At 42.2% G+C, this 15,177-nt stretch overlaps 3 protein-coding genes across 3 annotated transcripts; 1 reads left to right on the top strand and 2 right to left on the bottom strand.

Moving 5' to 3' along the window:
- The first annotated feature begins 55 nt into the window (after positions 1–55).
- On the top strand, positions 56–6,023 carry ruvbl1 (RuvB-like AAA ATPase 1). Its single transcript, XM_055027235.1, has 11 exons — positions 56–350; positions 1,295–1,381; positions 1,504–1,636; positions 2,392–2,543; positions 2,773–2,862; positions 3,921–4,070; positions 4,145–4,208; positions 4,281–4,479; positions 4,560–4,662; positions 4,743–4,834; positions 5,680–6,023. The coding sequence occupies exons 1-11, from the start codon at positions 210–212 to the stop codon at positions 5,837–5,839; spliced, it is 1,371 nt and encodes a 456-aa protein (XP_054883210.1). The 5' UTR covers positions 56–209; the 3' UTR covers positions 5,840–6,023.
- Positions 6,024–6,068: 45 nt separating this feature from the next.
- mustn1a (musculoskeletal, embryonic nuclear protein 1a) lies at positions 6,069–7,312 on the bottom strand. The gene is made up of 3 exons (XM_055027236.1): positions 7,172–7,312; positions 6,961–7,087; positions 6,069–6,652 (listed from the first exon to the last, which is right to left on the bottom strand). The coding sequence occupies exons 1-3, from the start codon at positions 7,178–7,180 to the stop codon at positions 6,555–6,557; spliced, it is 234 nt and encodes a 77-aa protein (XP_054883211.1). The 5' UTR covers positions 7,181–7,312; the 3' UTR covers positions 6,069–6,554.
- Positions 7,313–9,120: 1,808 nt separating this feature from the next.
- rft1 (RFT1 homolog) lies at positions 9,121–13,385 on the bottom strand. Its single transcript, XM_055027585.1, has 10 exons — positions 13,191–13,385; positions 13,030–13,115; positions 12,828–12,950; positions 11,417–11,708; positions 11,071–11,205; positions 10,725–10,985; positions 10,507–10,651; positions 10,318–10,423; positions 9,983–10,232; positions 9,121–9,616 (listed from the first exon to the last, which is right to left on the bottom strand). The coding sequence occupies exons 1-10, from the start codon at positions 13,251–13,253 to the stop codon at positions 9,452–9,454; spliced, it is 1,626 nt and encodes a 541-aa protein (XP_054883560.1). The 5' UTR covers positions 13,254–13,385; the 3' UTR covers positions 9,121–9,451.
- Positions 13,386–15,177: the final 1,792 nt, after the last annotated feature.

Raw genomic sequence — 15,177 nt, 5'->3', positions numbered from 1 at the left:
TGCATATTTCCCACAGTAGGCGGGAACTTAGGGGGGACGCACTTCCGCTCACTTTCCCTAGTAACCCACATGGAAACCGTGTTCCCTGTGTTTTGAGTTTCGGCGCCGACTGCGGCGGTTTAAAATAATCAACCGGGAAATCAGGTCTTTGTTGGTGTGAATGAAAATTAGCGACTTCTACATTGCACATAAACCCAAATAACGCAGCTATGAAGATAGAGGAGGTAAAAAGTACCACGAAAACCCAAAGGATCGCTTCACACAGTCACGTTAAGGGACTGGGGCTAGACGAGGCCGGAAATGCTAAACAGACAGCATGTGGACTGGTGGGGCAGGAGACTGCAAGAGAGGTAATATTTATGTTTCACTACATTGTTGTTCTTTATCTGTGTATAGAAGCCATTAAATAATATTCGTTTTGCCAGTAATATTTAACTAAACGCAGGTCGTTCAGTAGACAACATGCTAACGCCGTTAGCATGCTACTTATTTTGAAGTTCTAAAGCTGGGATCGATTTAATCGTTTAATGGAATACAGTTGAATAATTATGATAGTCATTGTTGTGTAATATTTAAATTAGGACGTAGTATTAATATTATACTTAATTAAAATGTTTATGTGAAATGGAGAGGTTAGTAACAACCAGAACAAATATTACTATTATCCATCAACCAGATGTAAAATAGTAATATTGTACATTACACTCTTTATAATGTATGGTTACATAAAGAGTCCCAGTGTTAACATTGCATTAAGCCAAACATTCACTCTTTGTTGGTTTCAAGACGTCTCACCGGGGGTTTTAGTGTTTGTGTTTCGAGTTTTGTATTTTAAAAAAATCTAGAAATGGTTAGGAACATGCATGAAATAGTTATTGTAATTTCTTCACATTTTGTTGGATTCAGAGCTGTTGTCTATGCCAAAGACCTTTCAGCACAATGTTTAGTCAATTTTTACCCAAGATCCTTTTTATGTCTTTTTGTCCTTAGAAACAAAACTCAAAACTGACACATAAGACCCAACAAATGGGAATGAGTATTGGTCCATTAAAGTCTGATTATTTCTTGACTAAAGACAACAAATCATATATTTTTGCTTTATTTCTTTATTTTCTTTTTTTTTCTTGCCTTACTGTCATTTGATGACAGCAGCACATTTGGAAGTTGTGGCTTGTGTCTCCAGTGTTTGTGTTGCACCTTATATCAAGGTCCCTCTCCAATGTGGATGTATTTGTTTTTCATAAACTTTTAGTTATTTTGTGTTTGCATACACTTAATTTTTCAATTTCCCCAGGCCTGTGGAATCATTGTTGAGATGATCCGCTCAAAAAAGATGGCAGGAAGAGCAATTTTGTTGGCAGGACCTCCAGGAACAGGAAAGGTTTGTGCATTGTTTTTCCAAAGTGCTGAGATACGAGTATGAGTACAAGCTCATTAACCTGGACTTTTTACTTGAATAATGATCATTATTCTGCCCTCTGATTTCTGCGTTTCAACCTTCAGACTGCCCTTGCTTTAGCTATGGCACAGGAGTTGGGAAACAAGGTTCCTTTCTGTCCCATGGTTGGCAGTGAAGTGTACTCATCTGAAATTAAAAAGACAGAAGTACTTATGGAGAACTTTAGGAGAGCAATTGGTAAGTATGATATATACCATGCCATTTCATGTCACCTTTATTTTCTAGACACACATAAGCATCTATCTATCTGTCTGTCTGTCCGTCCGTCCGTCTGTCTATATATGTATAAGTTTTATAAGTTCAATATGTGCTACCTTTACACCAGTGGTGTAAAACAGGGATGCTGTTATTCAACAAACATAAAGCCAGAGTTTGTGTGTAAAGAGTTTTTCTTAAACCTTCACTTTCATTGAAACTGGATGTTCTGATTAAATCTGCTGCCTCTAGCTTCAAGCTAATACTAGATGGTGAATTTACAGAGAGGATTTTTCAATGAAGAAAAACAGAGAGCGTTTGGCTGACTGATGATGTTACCTTTTCAATGAGAAGGAAATAGAGACAGAGTTGGTCAACATCACATTGGCTTCACCTCTAGAAGGGATTTTGCAGGGACTTTGGGGGCTGGGGTTCATTTCGTTTGTCGTCACCCCGTCAGTAGCAACTCTGCAGCACAGTCCCTGCCTTACGCACAGCTCTCTGACCCTCAACATGGAGGATCAGGCACCTGTGTGCTGCTTATGCTCAGATCCACAGCCTCTGTGAAAGAGGTATGATCATGTTACACTGATGCTCTGGCATTTGCCCGGTGTGCGCACGTTCTTTCCTGTAATAAAAGGCATTATTCAGCAGTCTGAAAGATGTGGCGGCTTTGCAGAGACGGGAATATAAAGACCTGATTGAATCCTCATTATGAAGTGTGTGTGTACGTTCAGGTCTGCGCATCAAAGAAACAAAGGAGGTGTATGAAGGAGAGGTGACAGAGCTGACCCCGTGTGAGACGGAGAATCCTATGGGTGGCTACGGAAAAACCATCAGCCATGTCATCATCGGTCTGAAGACGGCCAAAGGCACCAAGCAGCTCAAGGTCAGATCTTTCTCCTTTATTTGTTCTTCGTCTACTGTTGCCAGTAAATAATCTCTGGAAGCAAAGTGTCTAATAAACACTATTGTTTAAAGTATTTGTCTTCTCTTGAGTTTTATTTGTATGGATCAGATGAATGTTTTTAGGAGCAATTTTGCTGATTCTAAAGTATAGTTTGTGCAATATGAATGACTTAAAGTTGACCTAAAAAGTTCTTTTGTGCCTCCTCTAGTTGGATCCCAGCATTTATGAGAGTCTTCAGAAAGAGCGTGTGGAAGTGGGAGACGTCATCTACATCGAAGCTAACAGTGGTGCTGTCAAGGTAAAATTTTATTCATTTTGAGAAACAGGAATCATTTTGCTTCTTCAAAACTGGAATGAATTTGAGTCCTGACTGCATGGGCTGTGGGTAAAAAGCACTGGCTGTCTTCCTTTCTTGAATGATCTTTTTATGATTAAACAACGTCTTCTGTTCATTCCTCTTACAGAAAAAAAGCTAAGAGGTAATTTTGGTATAAAAACCCCCCACTCCTGATTATTGTTTTACCAATTTGCAATTGTGTCTTTGACAATAAATTTTTTTACATCCTCTAAGCCGGGAGCCATTTTCAGTCCACAGGGGCCTGGAACCCACAACTTTTAGGTGTTTCCCTGGTCCAACAAACCTGAATCAAATGGCTGAATCACATCCTCAGAATGTAGTCCAGTTCTCCAGAGTCCTACTAATGACCTCATTTGTGTTGAAGCAGCAACTCATCTAAAAGTTGCAGATCATTGATTCTGGAGTTCTGACATGCAGATTCAGGTGTTTTTACTTTTACTTTTTTTTTTTACTAATTTCCAGCCATATGAAGCACATTTGTCAACAAGAGAATAAAAAGCACTTCAAATTAAACACAAATTGTGTTTGTCATGAAAAGAATAAATTCTTCCTGAGATCAAAGTTGAGTCTTTGTTTTTCTGCCTCCTATCCTCTTCGCTCCTTCATGGTGGCATTCTGCTTTCATCTCTCTCCGCCCTGCATGCAGCTCTCATTCCTGCAGCCCTTCATTCTCCGTCTATCTTTACATCTCTCAGCGCAGCGGGGATCGTGGCCTGCGCTGACAGGCTGTGATGACGGTTCTTTTAATCGCTGCAGGTGGGCAGGAGGCCGAGGGGCTCGGGCCGACTGTAGTCAAGTTGCAAAGGAAGAGGACTGGGTGGCACATTTGTTACTGTTGACAGCAGCCTCATGCTCTGTTTGATTCCCCAGCCAAAGGCCTTCTCTCTGCAATGAGCTGGCAGCCGCATCACACACCTGTCCTCATTCCCCCGCTCTACTCCTGTATTCAGACGAGACTTTCTTGGTTAACAGAGTTGTGTGTCGTGATGTCTCTGCAGAGGCAAGGCCGCTGTGACACCTTTGCAACGGAGTTTGACCTTGAGGCCGAGGAGTACGTCCCACTTCCCAAAGGCGACGTCCACAAGAAGAAGGAGATAGTGCAAGATGTCACACTGCACGACCTAGATGTTGCAAATGCCCGGCCACAGGTGCATAAACCTTCAACTATGATGCATATGTGTGTTTTGAGAACAACAATTAAGTTGAAATTGTCTCCTCCCAGGGAGGTCAGGACATTCTCTCTATGATGGGACAGCTGATGAAGCCCAAAAAGACAGAAATCACAGGTACAACATGAAACCCACCGACTCTCAGGATCTAATCGTCCCAAGTTGACTGCTGGTCTTTTCCCGCCTCAGATAAACTTCGAGCCGAAATCAACAAGGTGGTGAACCGCTACATAGACCAAGGCGTGGCCGAGCTCGTCCCCGGCGTCCTGTTTGTGGACGAAGTGCACATGCTGGACATCGAGTGCTTCACTTACCTCCATCGAGCTCTGGAGAGCAGCATCGCCCCGATCGTTGTGTTCGCCTCCAACAGAGGAAAATGTCTTATCAGGTGAGAACAGGGTGTGTTTTTAACCAGAAAGAAAAAAGTTTACCTTAAACTAATCAAAACAATGTGACGTTGTTTATCAGGGGGACAGAGGACATCAGCTCTCCACATGGCATCCCTCTGGATCTACTGGACAGGGTGATGATAATCCGCACCATGCTGTACACTCCGCAGGAGATGAAGCAGGTGAGTGCTGGGATCAACATCAATGCTAGCTGCTTAGCATCGATGTTGCTCTGTGTGGCTAACAAGGCTACGGTTTGTAGATCATCAAGATCCGCGCTCAGACCGAGGGAATCAGCATCAGCGAGGAGGCCCTCACACACCTGGCAGAGATCGGCACCAAAACAACCCTCAGGTAGATGAATTCTGGATGTTTTTACGTTTTCATCTGAAGGTTTGAATCACTTGATGTTTTTTATTTAGTTTTATTTAAAAACCTAATGGGTTCCTAGACAAGCTGGGAAAGTTTGCAGTTCAAGGATTTTCTATTAAAAAGAAATCATGATGTGTAATGTAGTATGAGAGATACTGATTCCAGACTTCACTCTCCGTCCATCCATTCGTCAGTACATCCATGTAGGACTGTCTCAAGAACTGGGCAACAATTTTTTTCCAAATAATCATTGCAATAGAAAATACCGTTTTTTGAAGCCGATTTTAATGGAAATTCACCCATTTTTGGGGACAACACTTAACACGATAAATAAGACCGAGGGGATATCATAAAAATGGAAATTATTGACCTCATTTAAATTTATCATGTGATTAATTGCGTTCTGCAATAAGCAATCCATCCTGGTGACCTTTTTTTTTATTAATACGTAACTTTAGTTATAAATTAAAACTGGAAATTTTAGTCTATTGACATAAAAAACATGTGCATGAATCCTGTAATTTGTGCAGAATAATGATTTATCTCCAAATCAAAAGGTTCAGTAGAAGTGGAGGAGTTGTGTGGAGGTAAAGTTAGTTAGTAGTTTGGGGCTTTTCACTTGAATCATGCTAGCTTCCCTGCTATCAACTGCTCCTTTTGCACAAATACATTTGTTTTATCTGGTTCCAAAGACAAAAATTATCATTATTTGATAGATAAAGTATTAGTTCAAATCTATTGAATGGCAAACATAAATGAAAAACAAATCATTTTAACGATAACCATCGATATTTGCCTCGCTGCTTGTATTTCCTGTTTCCTCTCAGGTATGCTGTGCAGCTGCTGACCCCAGCCAGCCTGCTGGGCCGCGTTCAGGGAAAGGAGACCGTGGAGAGGGAGCAGGTCGAGGAGATTAACGAATTGTTCTACGACGCCAAGTCGTCAGCCAAAATCCTCCAAGACCAGCAGCACAAGTTCATGAAATGAAAAGATGCTCCACTTCCTCTTCCCTCCTTCCGTCTTTCGTCTTTTGCATTTCTGGCTGTGCATCCAGAGCTCTTCCTCCTCACCTTTCTGCCTCCCAGCCTTTTACTGTAGTAGTTCTGTTCTAATGGATTTATTGTTTTAATGTTTTTGTTGTAATTTTTGAAATAAAAGAGAAAACTCACAATTACTATTTCCATTTCTATCTGGTGTAATAGATGTTTATTACATAAACAGTCTTCTGTGTTTCATGCAGTACTGCATAAGTTGCATTGATACTTATTACTTTTACATCAGAGTAAGATCATTAGAAATAAACGAGGAAACAATTGCAATTTCTTAAAACATTAGCTTGAATTGGCAGATGACACAGAAAATATGTCAAATATTAAAATCCTGTCATTTGAACAAATATATAACCACTAATATTTAGTACATCAGTCCCACTGGTGGTACATCGCTTCCTTTTATTGACACCTCTGGTAAAGATGTGCAAAAAAAATTGCAATCAATCCATCCTGCAGTAGCACAAGAGTAAGAAACAGAACTGACTATAAGAAACTAACAGAAATGGTGAAATAAAGTTGCATCAAAATGATGTCAAACAATTTCTTGCTTCTAGCCGACTAAGGTTGATTAAACATCTCTACGAAACAGGTTAAATAACATCAGTCACATGGAAGAGGCGGCGTTCTTCCATGGAGGGGAAGTTTTCCTTTTACTTCCTGGCCTGCCGAGTGGAGCGAGTGTTGAAAGCCGTCTCTCCTCCAGATCTCGCTCCACTGAACACAGATGGAGCCGCTTTACCCAATTTCTCTGCAAAGAACCAGGACAAATCAGGAGATTTCACTGAACGGCAGACAAGCTGCTGCAAAACTGTTCACTTTATTTACGCTCATATTTAACTCCTCTGGGTAGGACAGGAATGTCCCATCATTAAAGCGCCATGTTTCCTCTCTCTGTATATGGACTGGAAACTTCTGCATCAGATTTAACTCCCCTTACAGTCATTATGGAGGTTTGACCAAATAGAGAACAGGTACACACAATCCGCTGTCAAAAGCAAAAATTTGTGTCAAGGAACACTGCCATAAATTTCTCTAGGTACATTTTAACATCCTCACCGCACTCCTCCATCACTTCAAAGGTCTTGCTCTTCACCGCCCCACCACCACCAAGTTTGGACTTTGCTTCGGTCAGGTCCTCGTCTCTCACCACGGGACGCTGCGTCTGCTCATCTTCCTGTGCAGGCTGGAAGGCAGAAACACTCACTTTAACTTATCTCCATATCTGCAGCGGCTGACAACTGGGGAAAAACCAAACCTCGGGTCTTACTTGAGACATGGTGGCCGTGCAGCAGTCGATTCCCAGCTGTAAATGTCTTTTTTCTCTTCCTGTCAGCTGGTGGGCCGCAGGCCGCCCCCAGCACTCGCTAACATACACAGACAATCTGGCAATGATTTCCCAGTGAACATTGAATCTGCTTTCAGTGCATAAGCGAGCAGGCTCCTCCTGTTGGCTGTCTCATTATAGGATGATGGATCACAACTTCATCTGACTAGATCCCAGAGATGCAGGGAGATGAGGTTTTAATTTGAGTCTATTCTTTTGTACTTTACTGCAGCAAAAATGCTTTGTGGTACTGTTAAACAGCACGTCTTAATACATAAACACCCTCAGCAGATTCTTTATTAGTGTTTACTTGTACAGATATCAGAAGAAATCTGGCTGACAGCAGAATAAAGTCACACCTCCCTTGTTGTAAAAATGCTTTTCCCACCCACTCCAGCTCATTTTCCACAATGACATCACTGTTTAGATTCTGGCTAATCTAAACACAGCACATCAGCAAGACCAACAAATCACTGGAAAGTTTTTTTCCAGCAACATTGCAAGCTTGTTGAAAACTCTTGGTATTGATGATGCATTTTTAGACAAACTGATAGAGAGGATGCAATTGACAGAAGGCAAATGTCAGCACACCACATACACAGCCCATAAAAGATAATCAGTAAGACAACGTTAATCAAATAAATATTTCGCCTTTGCTTTTACCATTTATTCCGCGATGTGACGATCCAACTAAAACGCCGTACAGGTCAAACTGAATCCCACATTGTAAAAAAAAAAAAAGAGAAAGAAAGAAAAACCCCACAAACTCAAGAAAGTGATCACAGTTATCTTATTTCATCCACTTGTAAGGTGATGAAATGATTTCAGCAGTGCTCCAGTTTCCTAATAACTTGGATCTAACAAATGTAAAAGGGCAGCCTGAAAGCACAGACCAGGTTCACTAAATGGAGATTTTGTTTTCTTTTATGTATGTGTGTGTGTGTGTGTGTGTGTGTGTGTGTGTGTGTGTGTGTGTGTGTGTGTGTGTGTGTGTGTGTGTGTGTGTGTGATTAGGCAATAATCTATTATGTGTAGTCAAAATCCAGAAACTGATTCAGAAAACATAACGTAATTTAATTAACTGGTTAATAATGAAGGTTAGTAAACAAAATATGGGTGCAAATAGTAATATTTAATCTGTGTAGATATTTTTTTTGGGGGGGGGGATGCTGATGGTTTTCTATTTTCCAAAGTCTCTCCAGCTCCTTTGCATGTTTTACTTTTCATTTCTGAAAAAAACATCTCAATAATGATCATTATCTGCATTTGCTGGCATTAATTATGTAAGATGCAGTCCAGTAATTGCTGCCATTGACTTAGTTTTTGTAGCTCAGTGCTTGTTTCCAGTTGCCTCTTGATTGTTCCCAAGATCTTTGATTTCCAAAAGTAAGAGTCCTTGTTAATGGAACAATCCATTAACAAAGAAATTGCTCCCAATGGCTTTGTGTAGTATGTGCTTCATTCCCATAACTACAACTGGTGGTCCTGGTTTTGTGTGATGATGGGTCTCTTTCCCACAAAGTCACAGATAAAGCAAAAGCTGCCAATAATTTTACTTCCTCTTGCTTTCCAAAAAAAAAAAACTTTATCTGTGGCCGGTCCTCTTCTAGTGACGTTTCTGTCATGGAAACCAGATCAAATTGAGCCACTGCAGCACATTTTCATTTCTTCTCACACTGACTCAGTGGTTCTGAATGTTAAACAACAAACTGAATTTGACTCTGTGGTTTATAACTAAGACTAAAATGTTGCTGGTTCAGATTTTGACTGGATTAAACTGGGTTGGCTTGAATTTAAATGGACTCTGTGTACAAGACATGGTTGTAAATCTTGACATGAAATGATAGATTACGTTACTGGCTCTAGAGAAATAAGCCAAACTGAATTCAATGAGCATTCAAACTGTTAGATTTTTGGTTTGTTCGATCAACTTAACATTTCATACACTTGTAGCCATGTAGTGCAAATAAAGATTGGTAACAAAAAAAACAGCATTTTTCAAGTACATTCATGTTTTCCATTCACACTTAGATCCTGAAACAGAAATAACATTTGGCAAACATTCAACACTGGAATGTTGGAGTAAAAACATATGATGTCCAATTTAAAAATATATTCCCCCTGTTAGACAGGCAGTAACTGTCATTTAGTTGATAATCTGCTTGTTGATGTAGAATATTTCCATTCCTCAGCAGCAGCAGCGGGAGTCTTTGGCGCGGTTGGTTAGGTGTGTTTCTTTCTGTAGCGAGGCAACAGCTGAGTCGTCACAAACTGCACCATCTGAGTCTCAGTGAGGAGAACAGCCAGCAGGACGAAGAACAGACAAACTCCTCCAACGCCGATATGGACCATCCTGAACAGCCAGCCGCTGTCGCAGCAGAAAACGGCCTAATGACCAAGAATTAAGAAGATAAATTTACAGAAATTAAAGCATTTTATTGTCTTGGAAAAATTTTCATTCACCTCGAGTTTTATCACACTGTCACATTTCAACCACAAACTTCAACCGAGAACTTGGTGATGAAAAGAATCTTTTCATCTCTATGTGGGATACTGACTTCAAATCCTTTTCAGTTATCACATATGTGTGTGTGGAAACACACACATATGTTTGTGTGTTTCCATTGCATAAAACCCCAGTGAAATACGTTAAAGTTTGTGGTTGCAATGTGAGAAACAATATTAAACACACTAAATGCATAGAAATATCTCTGAATATAAACACATGATAAGACAAAAGCTTTTCTTTAGTACCTCAGAAGCTGCAGTTACGCCTGCGCTGATCATGAGCACCACTAGCAAGAGCGGCGAAGGCAAAAGGCCTCGCAGTGGTTTCCACTGACTGGACTGGAAGTAGCGGTGGATGTAGAGCAGGCTGTGGGAAATGCGCAGGCCCATGTTCAGGCAGTTTGCCAGGATGAAGCCGATGCCACCGGCCCACCATGTCAGCATGTAGGACAGGAGGAGGAAGGACACGGACAGAGCCAGCATGACCAGGTTATACCTGAGGACCAAACTCAAGACGCATCAGCTCAAGAGATCTGCGATAACGTGAGAACTATCGGCGTCTGTTTCGTCTCTGTTCTTACTTGTCGACTTCCTGTTGGCTCATGGCAGCAAACACGAAGCACTCCGTCACTCCGTTCACAGCCAGGAGGAGAACATTGCAGCTGTAGCTCCGCAGCAAACCAGGTCCTTTAAGGAAATCAATGGATTGTTACTGAGATCAGAAAATAATCATATATTCAGTTTTTAAGCTTTGTTTGTGGCACACAGACCTGATCCACTGCTCAACACGGCACCACCGTACAGGTCCAGAGCCAGGAGAGAGTACGCATATCCAAACACTGTGATAATTAGTCCAATTACCAGCACCAGCTTCAGCAAACATTCCAGGACTTCTGCTGCAATCGCCACATCTTCCTGTGTGGAAAACCACAACATTAAGAGAGAAAAGCAAAGATTACCACCTGCTAGTGCTTTTGTTCGTTCGTACCTTTTTCTGACTTTCCACATCGCGTCCCCTCTCTAACACTTTGGCAAAGAAGACATAGAAGCTCTCCTCGATGGGCAGGAAGATGAAGCGGGCCACCATGGAGCCCAGGTTGTTGACGATGTCGTAGACGCCCTGGTCTCCGAAGCTGAGGACGTTCAGGAAGGTCATGACGTAGCGCTCGCCCTCGGTCAGGATCTGCTTCAGGAACGACTGCTTAAAGAAGCTCCAAGTGAGCCAGGCCACGGTCCAGTCCACCAGCGGCTGCAAATACAGCGGATGGTCAGGATGACACGGCAGGATTTTATTTAAACACTATACAATCATGAAGTTGTTCCGGGTCAACAACCTCTCCATCAGCTTTGTGTGGCAGCACATCTCTGATTTGCTGCAGAGGGAAGGCCTTCTTTGCTGCTTCTTTGGAACCCAAAAAATTAAAAAAGTAGACGACGTAGCACAACACCAGAAATCCAGTGTACACCAACTTAAAAAAAAAAAAGCACAACTAATTACAACCACAAACTCAATGTGTGTAAGTGAAACTTTAAGCTATAGATATTTTATTTTACAAATAAAAATCTAAAAAGTGTGGAGAACATTTGTGTTCCCAACATGGACTACGACCCATCAAGTCTACACTGAAGATTGTGATTTGTAGGTATTGTATTTGTGGAGAATTTCATCTTGTGTCTTACCTGGCCAGCAGAGAAGATGTAAAGACCCCACTCTGGGGCAAAAGCCACCAGCACCACAGTGACGCTGCACTTGGCGACCAGAGCCAAGCTCTCAGCAATCACTTTGAGTTGGACGAACATGTGCGCCTGAGCCAAGACCCAGAGGGGCTCAGCCAGGAGCTCCTGCACTCCAGAGAGGGCAAACAGCAGCACAGCAGGGCCGTAGTGAGGCACCGTCTGGGGATCCGGGACCTCCAGGAGCCACAGCCACACACATCCGAGAAGGGTGGCCCAAAACACACCAAGAGGCAAGCTGAAAAATCACAAACACAAAAATGCGAATTTATGGATTTATCTGACAAATGATGAATTCAAAACGTACGAGCAGATTTCTTCTATTTAGCACAAAATTATGTGGAAACTTCACACTGGAGCTCAAGCAATGTGAATTCTGTTCCTTTTCTCTCTTCCTCCTCATGTTGCACCTTAATCTCCTAATTAAATAATAATGTACTGTCAAATAATAGACACTTTAGAGCAGGGTATGTAACCGCTACAGTTCAAAGAGCCATCTTTACCCTTAGTGCAGCTAAGATAGAAAAACTTTAGAGCCACACGTTAAATGACAATGTCCTGATTTTGATGAATATCTTCATCTTTAGATGTTGGTTTGTAGTTATTTTTAAAGAAAGAATATTTTATTTTTATTATTAGGTTTTAAAATAAAATAAAATCCAAAAGAGGATGTTACAAAAAGAAAATGGATGCATTGTTTTCTATAGGACATTATTTGTGGACAATTAGATTTAAATGACCAGTTTCAAAACTGATGATAACAAAAGTATACTTTATAAAATGCAAAACTGCATGTTGCTGTTTGGAATTTGATGCTTGGAAACATTAGTTGCTTTTTTTGTTTGTTTTTTCCCTCAGATCTTATCCAGAGTTAAAAAGAGTTACTGTGTGAGATCCAAAGAACCATTTGCAGCTCTGGTGCCTCAGGTTGCAGACTCCTACCCCTTTCCCTCTTACCCCAGGCAAAAGACTCTCAAAATTATCAATGGTTTACACAAGGAAGGCAACTCATGTTGATGAGCTGGATCCACAACTTAGACTGGGAATCCAGTCATCGTCCAAGTATTGTGGGTCAATCTCAAACTTTTCAGTAATCTTCCCAATAATCTCATTAAAGCAGTTACTGCTGCTGGTTGCGAACCTCTTACCACCACACGTTTTCCCTCCACTCAACTTTCTATTGCTATGGCTGGAAACAACACAAAGTAAATACCGTCTAGTGTAAAAATTAACAAGTGAGCATAAATCAGGCGTAATTGATCTATGTAATGCATCACTTTCGCCTTTTGAGTAAAATTGTGGAAATAATTTTACTTGTCAACGTCACTCGAGCCTACTGAGATTAATTGTGACTCACGTCAGCCATAACAGGTTGATGACTTGTCTCCAGCTGCGGTTCGTCCCTGGTTCTGCACTCAGACAGGCTCTCCTGAAAGCCTCCCTGGATAAAAACACTAACGTAGAATACAGCAACGTGAGCCTGGATGTTGGAGACACGAAGGAGAAGCACAAGTTACAGGTGAACAGAGAGACTCGCCTCCTCCAGCTGTTCTCCTTACCTGACGTTCACCACGCCGATCAGCTCCTTGGAGACGAACCGCAGCGTGAAGGCGTTCAGCAGGAAGGTGAGGACACGGAACATCACCTAGGAAACAGGAAGGATTCAAAACAAAACCGACGTGTTTTGTGTCGTACGGAACACTGGAAAGAGTTTATTCACCTGCAGCAAAACGTTATACGACGCCAAAGTGGACGCATTTTTCAAGATGTCCTGCGTGCTCATTTTGGACCCTCTCTGAAGTTCGGTTCGGACGTCAAAGGGGAACCGGCTGGTTTTTAAATCGGGAAAACATCGTCGAGATCCTGCAAGTCGAGCGGTGGAACACAAGCACTTCCGTACACATTGTACGTACTTACGTGGCGCGGTGACGTCAAAAGATGTTCGATTTCCATTGGTGGCGCTAGAGGGCGTAGCTCTCCCTTTTAAGATGTAAAACAGAGCCTCTCAGAGAAAATGAGGCATTTGTGCAGAGGTGGATTATATGGCAAGCTATTTTAACATAAATTTGGTTTTTCCGCCCTTAAAAAGAGTTATTGTGTGAGATCCACGAGACCTTTTAAGATGTCTCTAACTACATTCTGACTAGTCGAAATGACGTCAGATTTACCATCAAGTTGTATGGAGACGTCAATTCAAGATATCTGCAATAAATTACTAACTGTCTGAAAAACATATTTCAGATATCTTCAATTAAATTCTGAGTCATAATAGCAGTTTGTCCTCTCTCAGAAAGCTAGCCAGGCTGAAGATACTACTGCGGACCATGACTACAAGGCACATCCACCCGCAGGGTTCGGGTCGGTTGTGCGCATGCGCGGGGCCGGGTCGGTTGTGCGCATGCGCGGGCCGGGGTGGTAGTGCGCATGCGCGGGCCAGGTCGGTTGTGCGCATGCGCGGGCCGGGGTGGTAGTGCGCATGCGCGGGCCAGGTCGGTTGTGCGCATGCGCGGGCCGGGTCGGTTGTGCGCATGCGTTTTATAAAGCGGATGTGGAGTTGGACAACTTCCGGTGGCTATAGCGTTAGCATTAAAAGGCTAGGAAAATGGCTCAGTCTCGGCGCAGTTGTTTTTGTTCAGTCCCTGGTTGTTCATGTGGGGCAAGAAAACAGCCTTATCTGTCATATCATGCGTTCCCGACGGACCCGGACCAACGGAGGCAGTGGATCCAGGCGATCCGAAGAGATGACGGTCCGGACTTTTGCATAAAGACGAGGAGGACTTTCGTATGTAGCCGCCACTTCACACCGGAGTATTTTGTTAGCGGATCCACCACCAGCCGCCTTAAAGGTGGAGCTGTTCCTTCCCTGTTTGCCTGGAATAACTTCACTGCACCGGCAATGAGAGAGTCTGCTTTCGAGAGGGCTAAGAAACGGCAGTTTGTCCTCTCAGAAAGCTAGCCAGGCTGAAGATGCTGCTGCGGACCATGACTACACGGCACATCCACCCGCAGGTAAAAGATAGTTTATTGTATATATTTTCAATGAAAGAGAATTTCAGTAAAATATAACTGTTGCTATAATGATATTATTATTATTATTATTATTATTATTATTATTATTATTATTATCATCACATAATAATGAAATTATGAGATTATGTGGATATGTGTTTTGTGGAGAGATTAAGTCAATGGCTGTATACATAAATGCTCCGACTCACAACATGTATTGATCTTCACAGAAGTAATGTTTCAAATATATAATTAAAACTTGTTGCTAACCGTATGTTTTGCTATTTTATTTTGTGGTTTTACAGGTGCACTTGATGAAGCTCTGGATTATATTAAGGAGTTGGAGGCCAGACTTCAAAAAGTGGATTTGTCTGCCACACTTTTTAGCCGCTACTTCTGATGACCAGATCTGGTTCTACACCAAATTTCGATCTGAATGTGTGTTCCAGATCTTCTGGGAGTCCATTGCACCCTCTGCATCACGCCTGGTGTTCTGGACCAGAGCGCAGAAACTTGGAGAGGAAGCATGTGCTGAAGCCAGCCCTGCCTGCTGCAGGCCTCTGATTGATGAGTTCCTGATGTACTCATTCAGGGTTGCAGTGGGCCTGAAGGAGCAGCTCATTGCTGACATGTTTCAAGTCAGTATAGCTACTGTCAGCCGAGTGACCATCACCTGGGCCGACTACCTCTTCATTGTG

Source organism: Poeciliopsis prolifica, unplaced genomic scaffold (assembly GCF_027474105.1).
Source record: "Poeciliopsis prolifica strain line A6 unplaced genomic scaffold, Auburn_PproV2 SCAFFOLD003, whole genome shotgun sequence".
In the NCBI taxonomy this organism is placed as follows: Eukaryota; Metazoa; Chordata; class Actinopteri; order Cyprinodontiformes; family Poeciliidae; genus Poeciliopsis; species Poeciliopsis prolifica.
This window is presented reverse-complemented; position numbering and strand designations above follow the sequence as displayed.

Coding starts and splice junctions, on each gene's coding strand:
- ruvbl1 (XM_055027235.1), top strand. CDS start 210: ATGAAGATAGAGGAGGTAAAAAGTACCACGAAAACCCAAAGGATCGCT. Junction 1,637..2,391: donor GAACTTTAGGAGAGCAATTG/GTAAGTATGATA, acceptor GTGTACGTTCAG/GTCTGCGCATCAAAGAAACA. Junction 2,544..2,772: donor AAGGCACCAAGCAGCTCAAG/GTCAGATCTTTC, acceptor TGCCTCCTCTAG/TTGGATCCCAGCATTTATGA.
- mustn1a (XM_055027236.1), bottom strand. Junction 6,653..6,960: donor TGAAGTGATGGAGGAGTGCG/GTGAGGATGTTA, acceptor GGTTCTTTGCAG/AGAAATTGGGTAAAGCGGCT.
- rft1 (XM_055027585.1), bottom strand. CDS start 13,253: ATGAGCACGCAGGACATCTTGAAAAATGCGTCCACTTTGGCGTCGTAT. Junction 11,206..11,416: donor ACATCTTCTCTGCTGGCCAG/GTAAGACACAAG, acceptor TTTTTTTTTAAG/TTGGTGTACACTGGATTTCT. Junction 10,986..11,070: donor CACACAAAGCTGATGGAGAG/GTTGTTGACCCG, acceptor CTGTATTTGCAG/CCGCTGGTGGACTGGACCGT.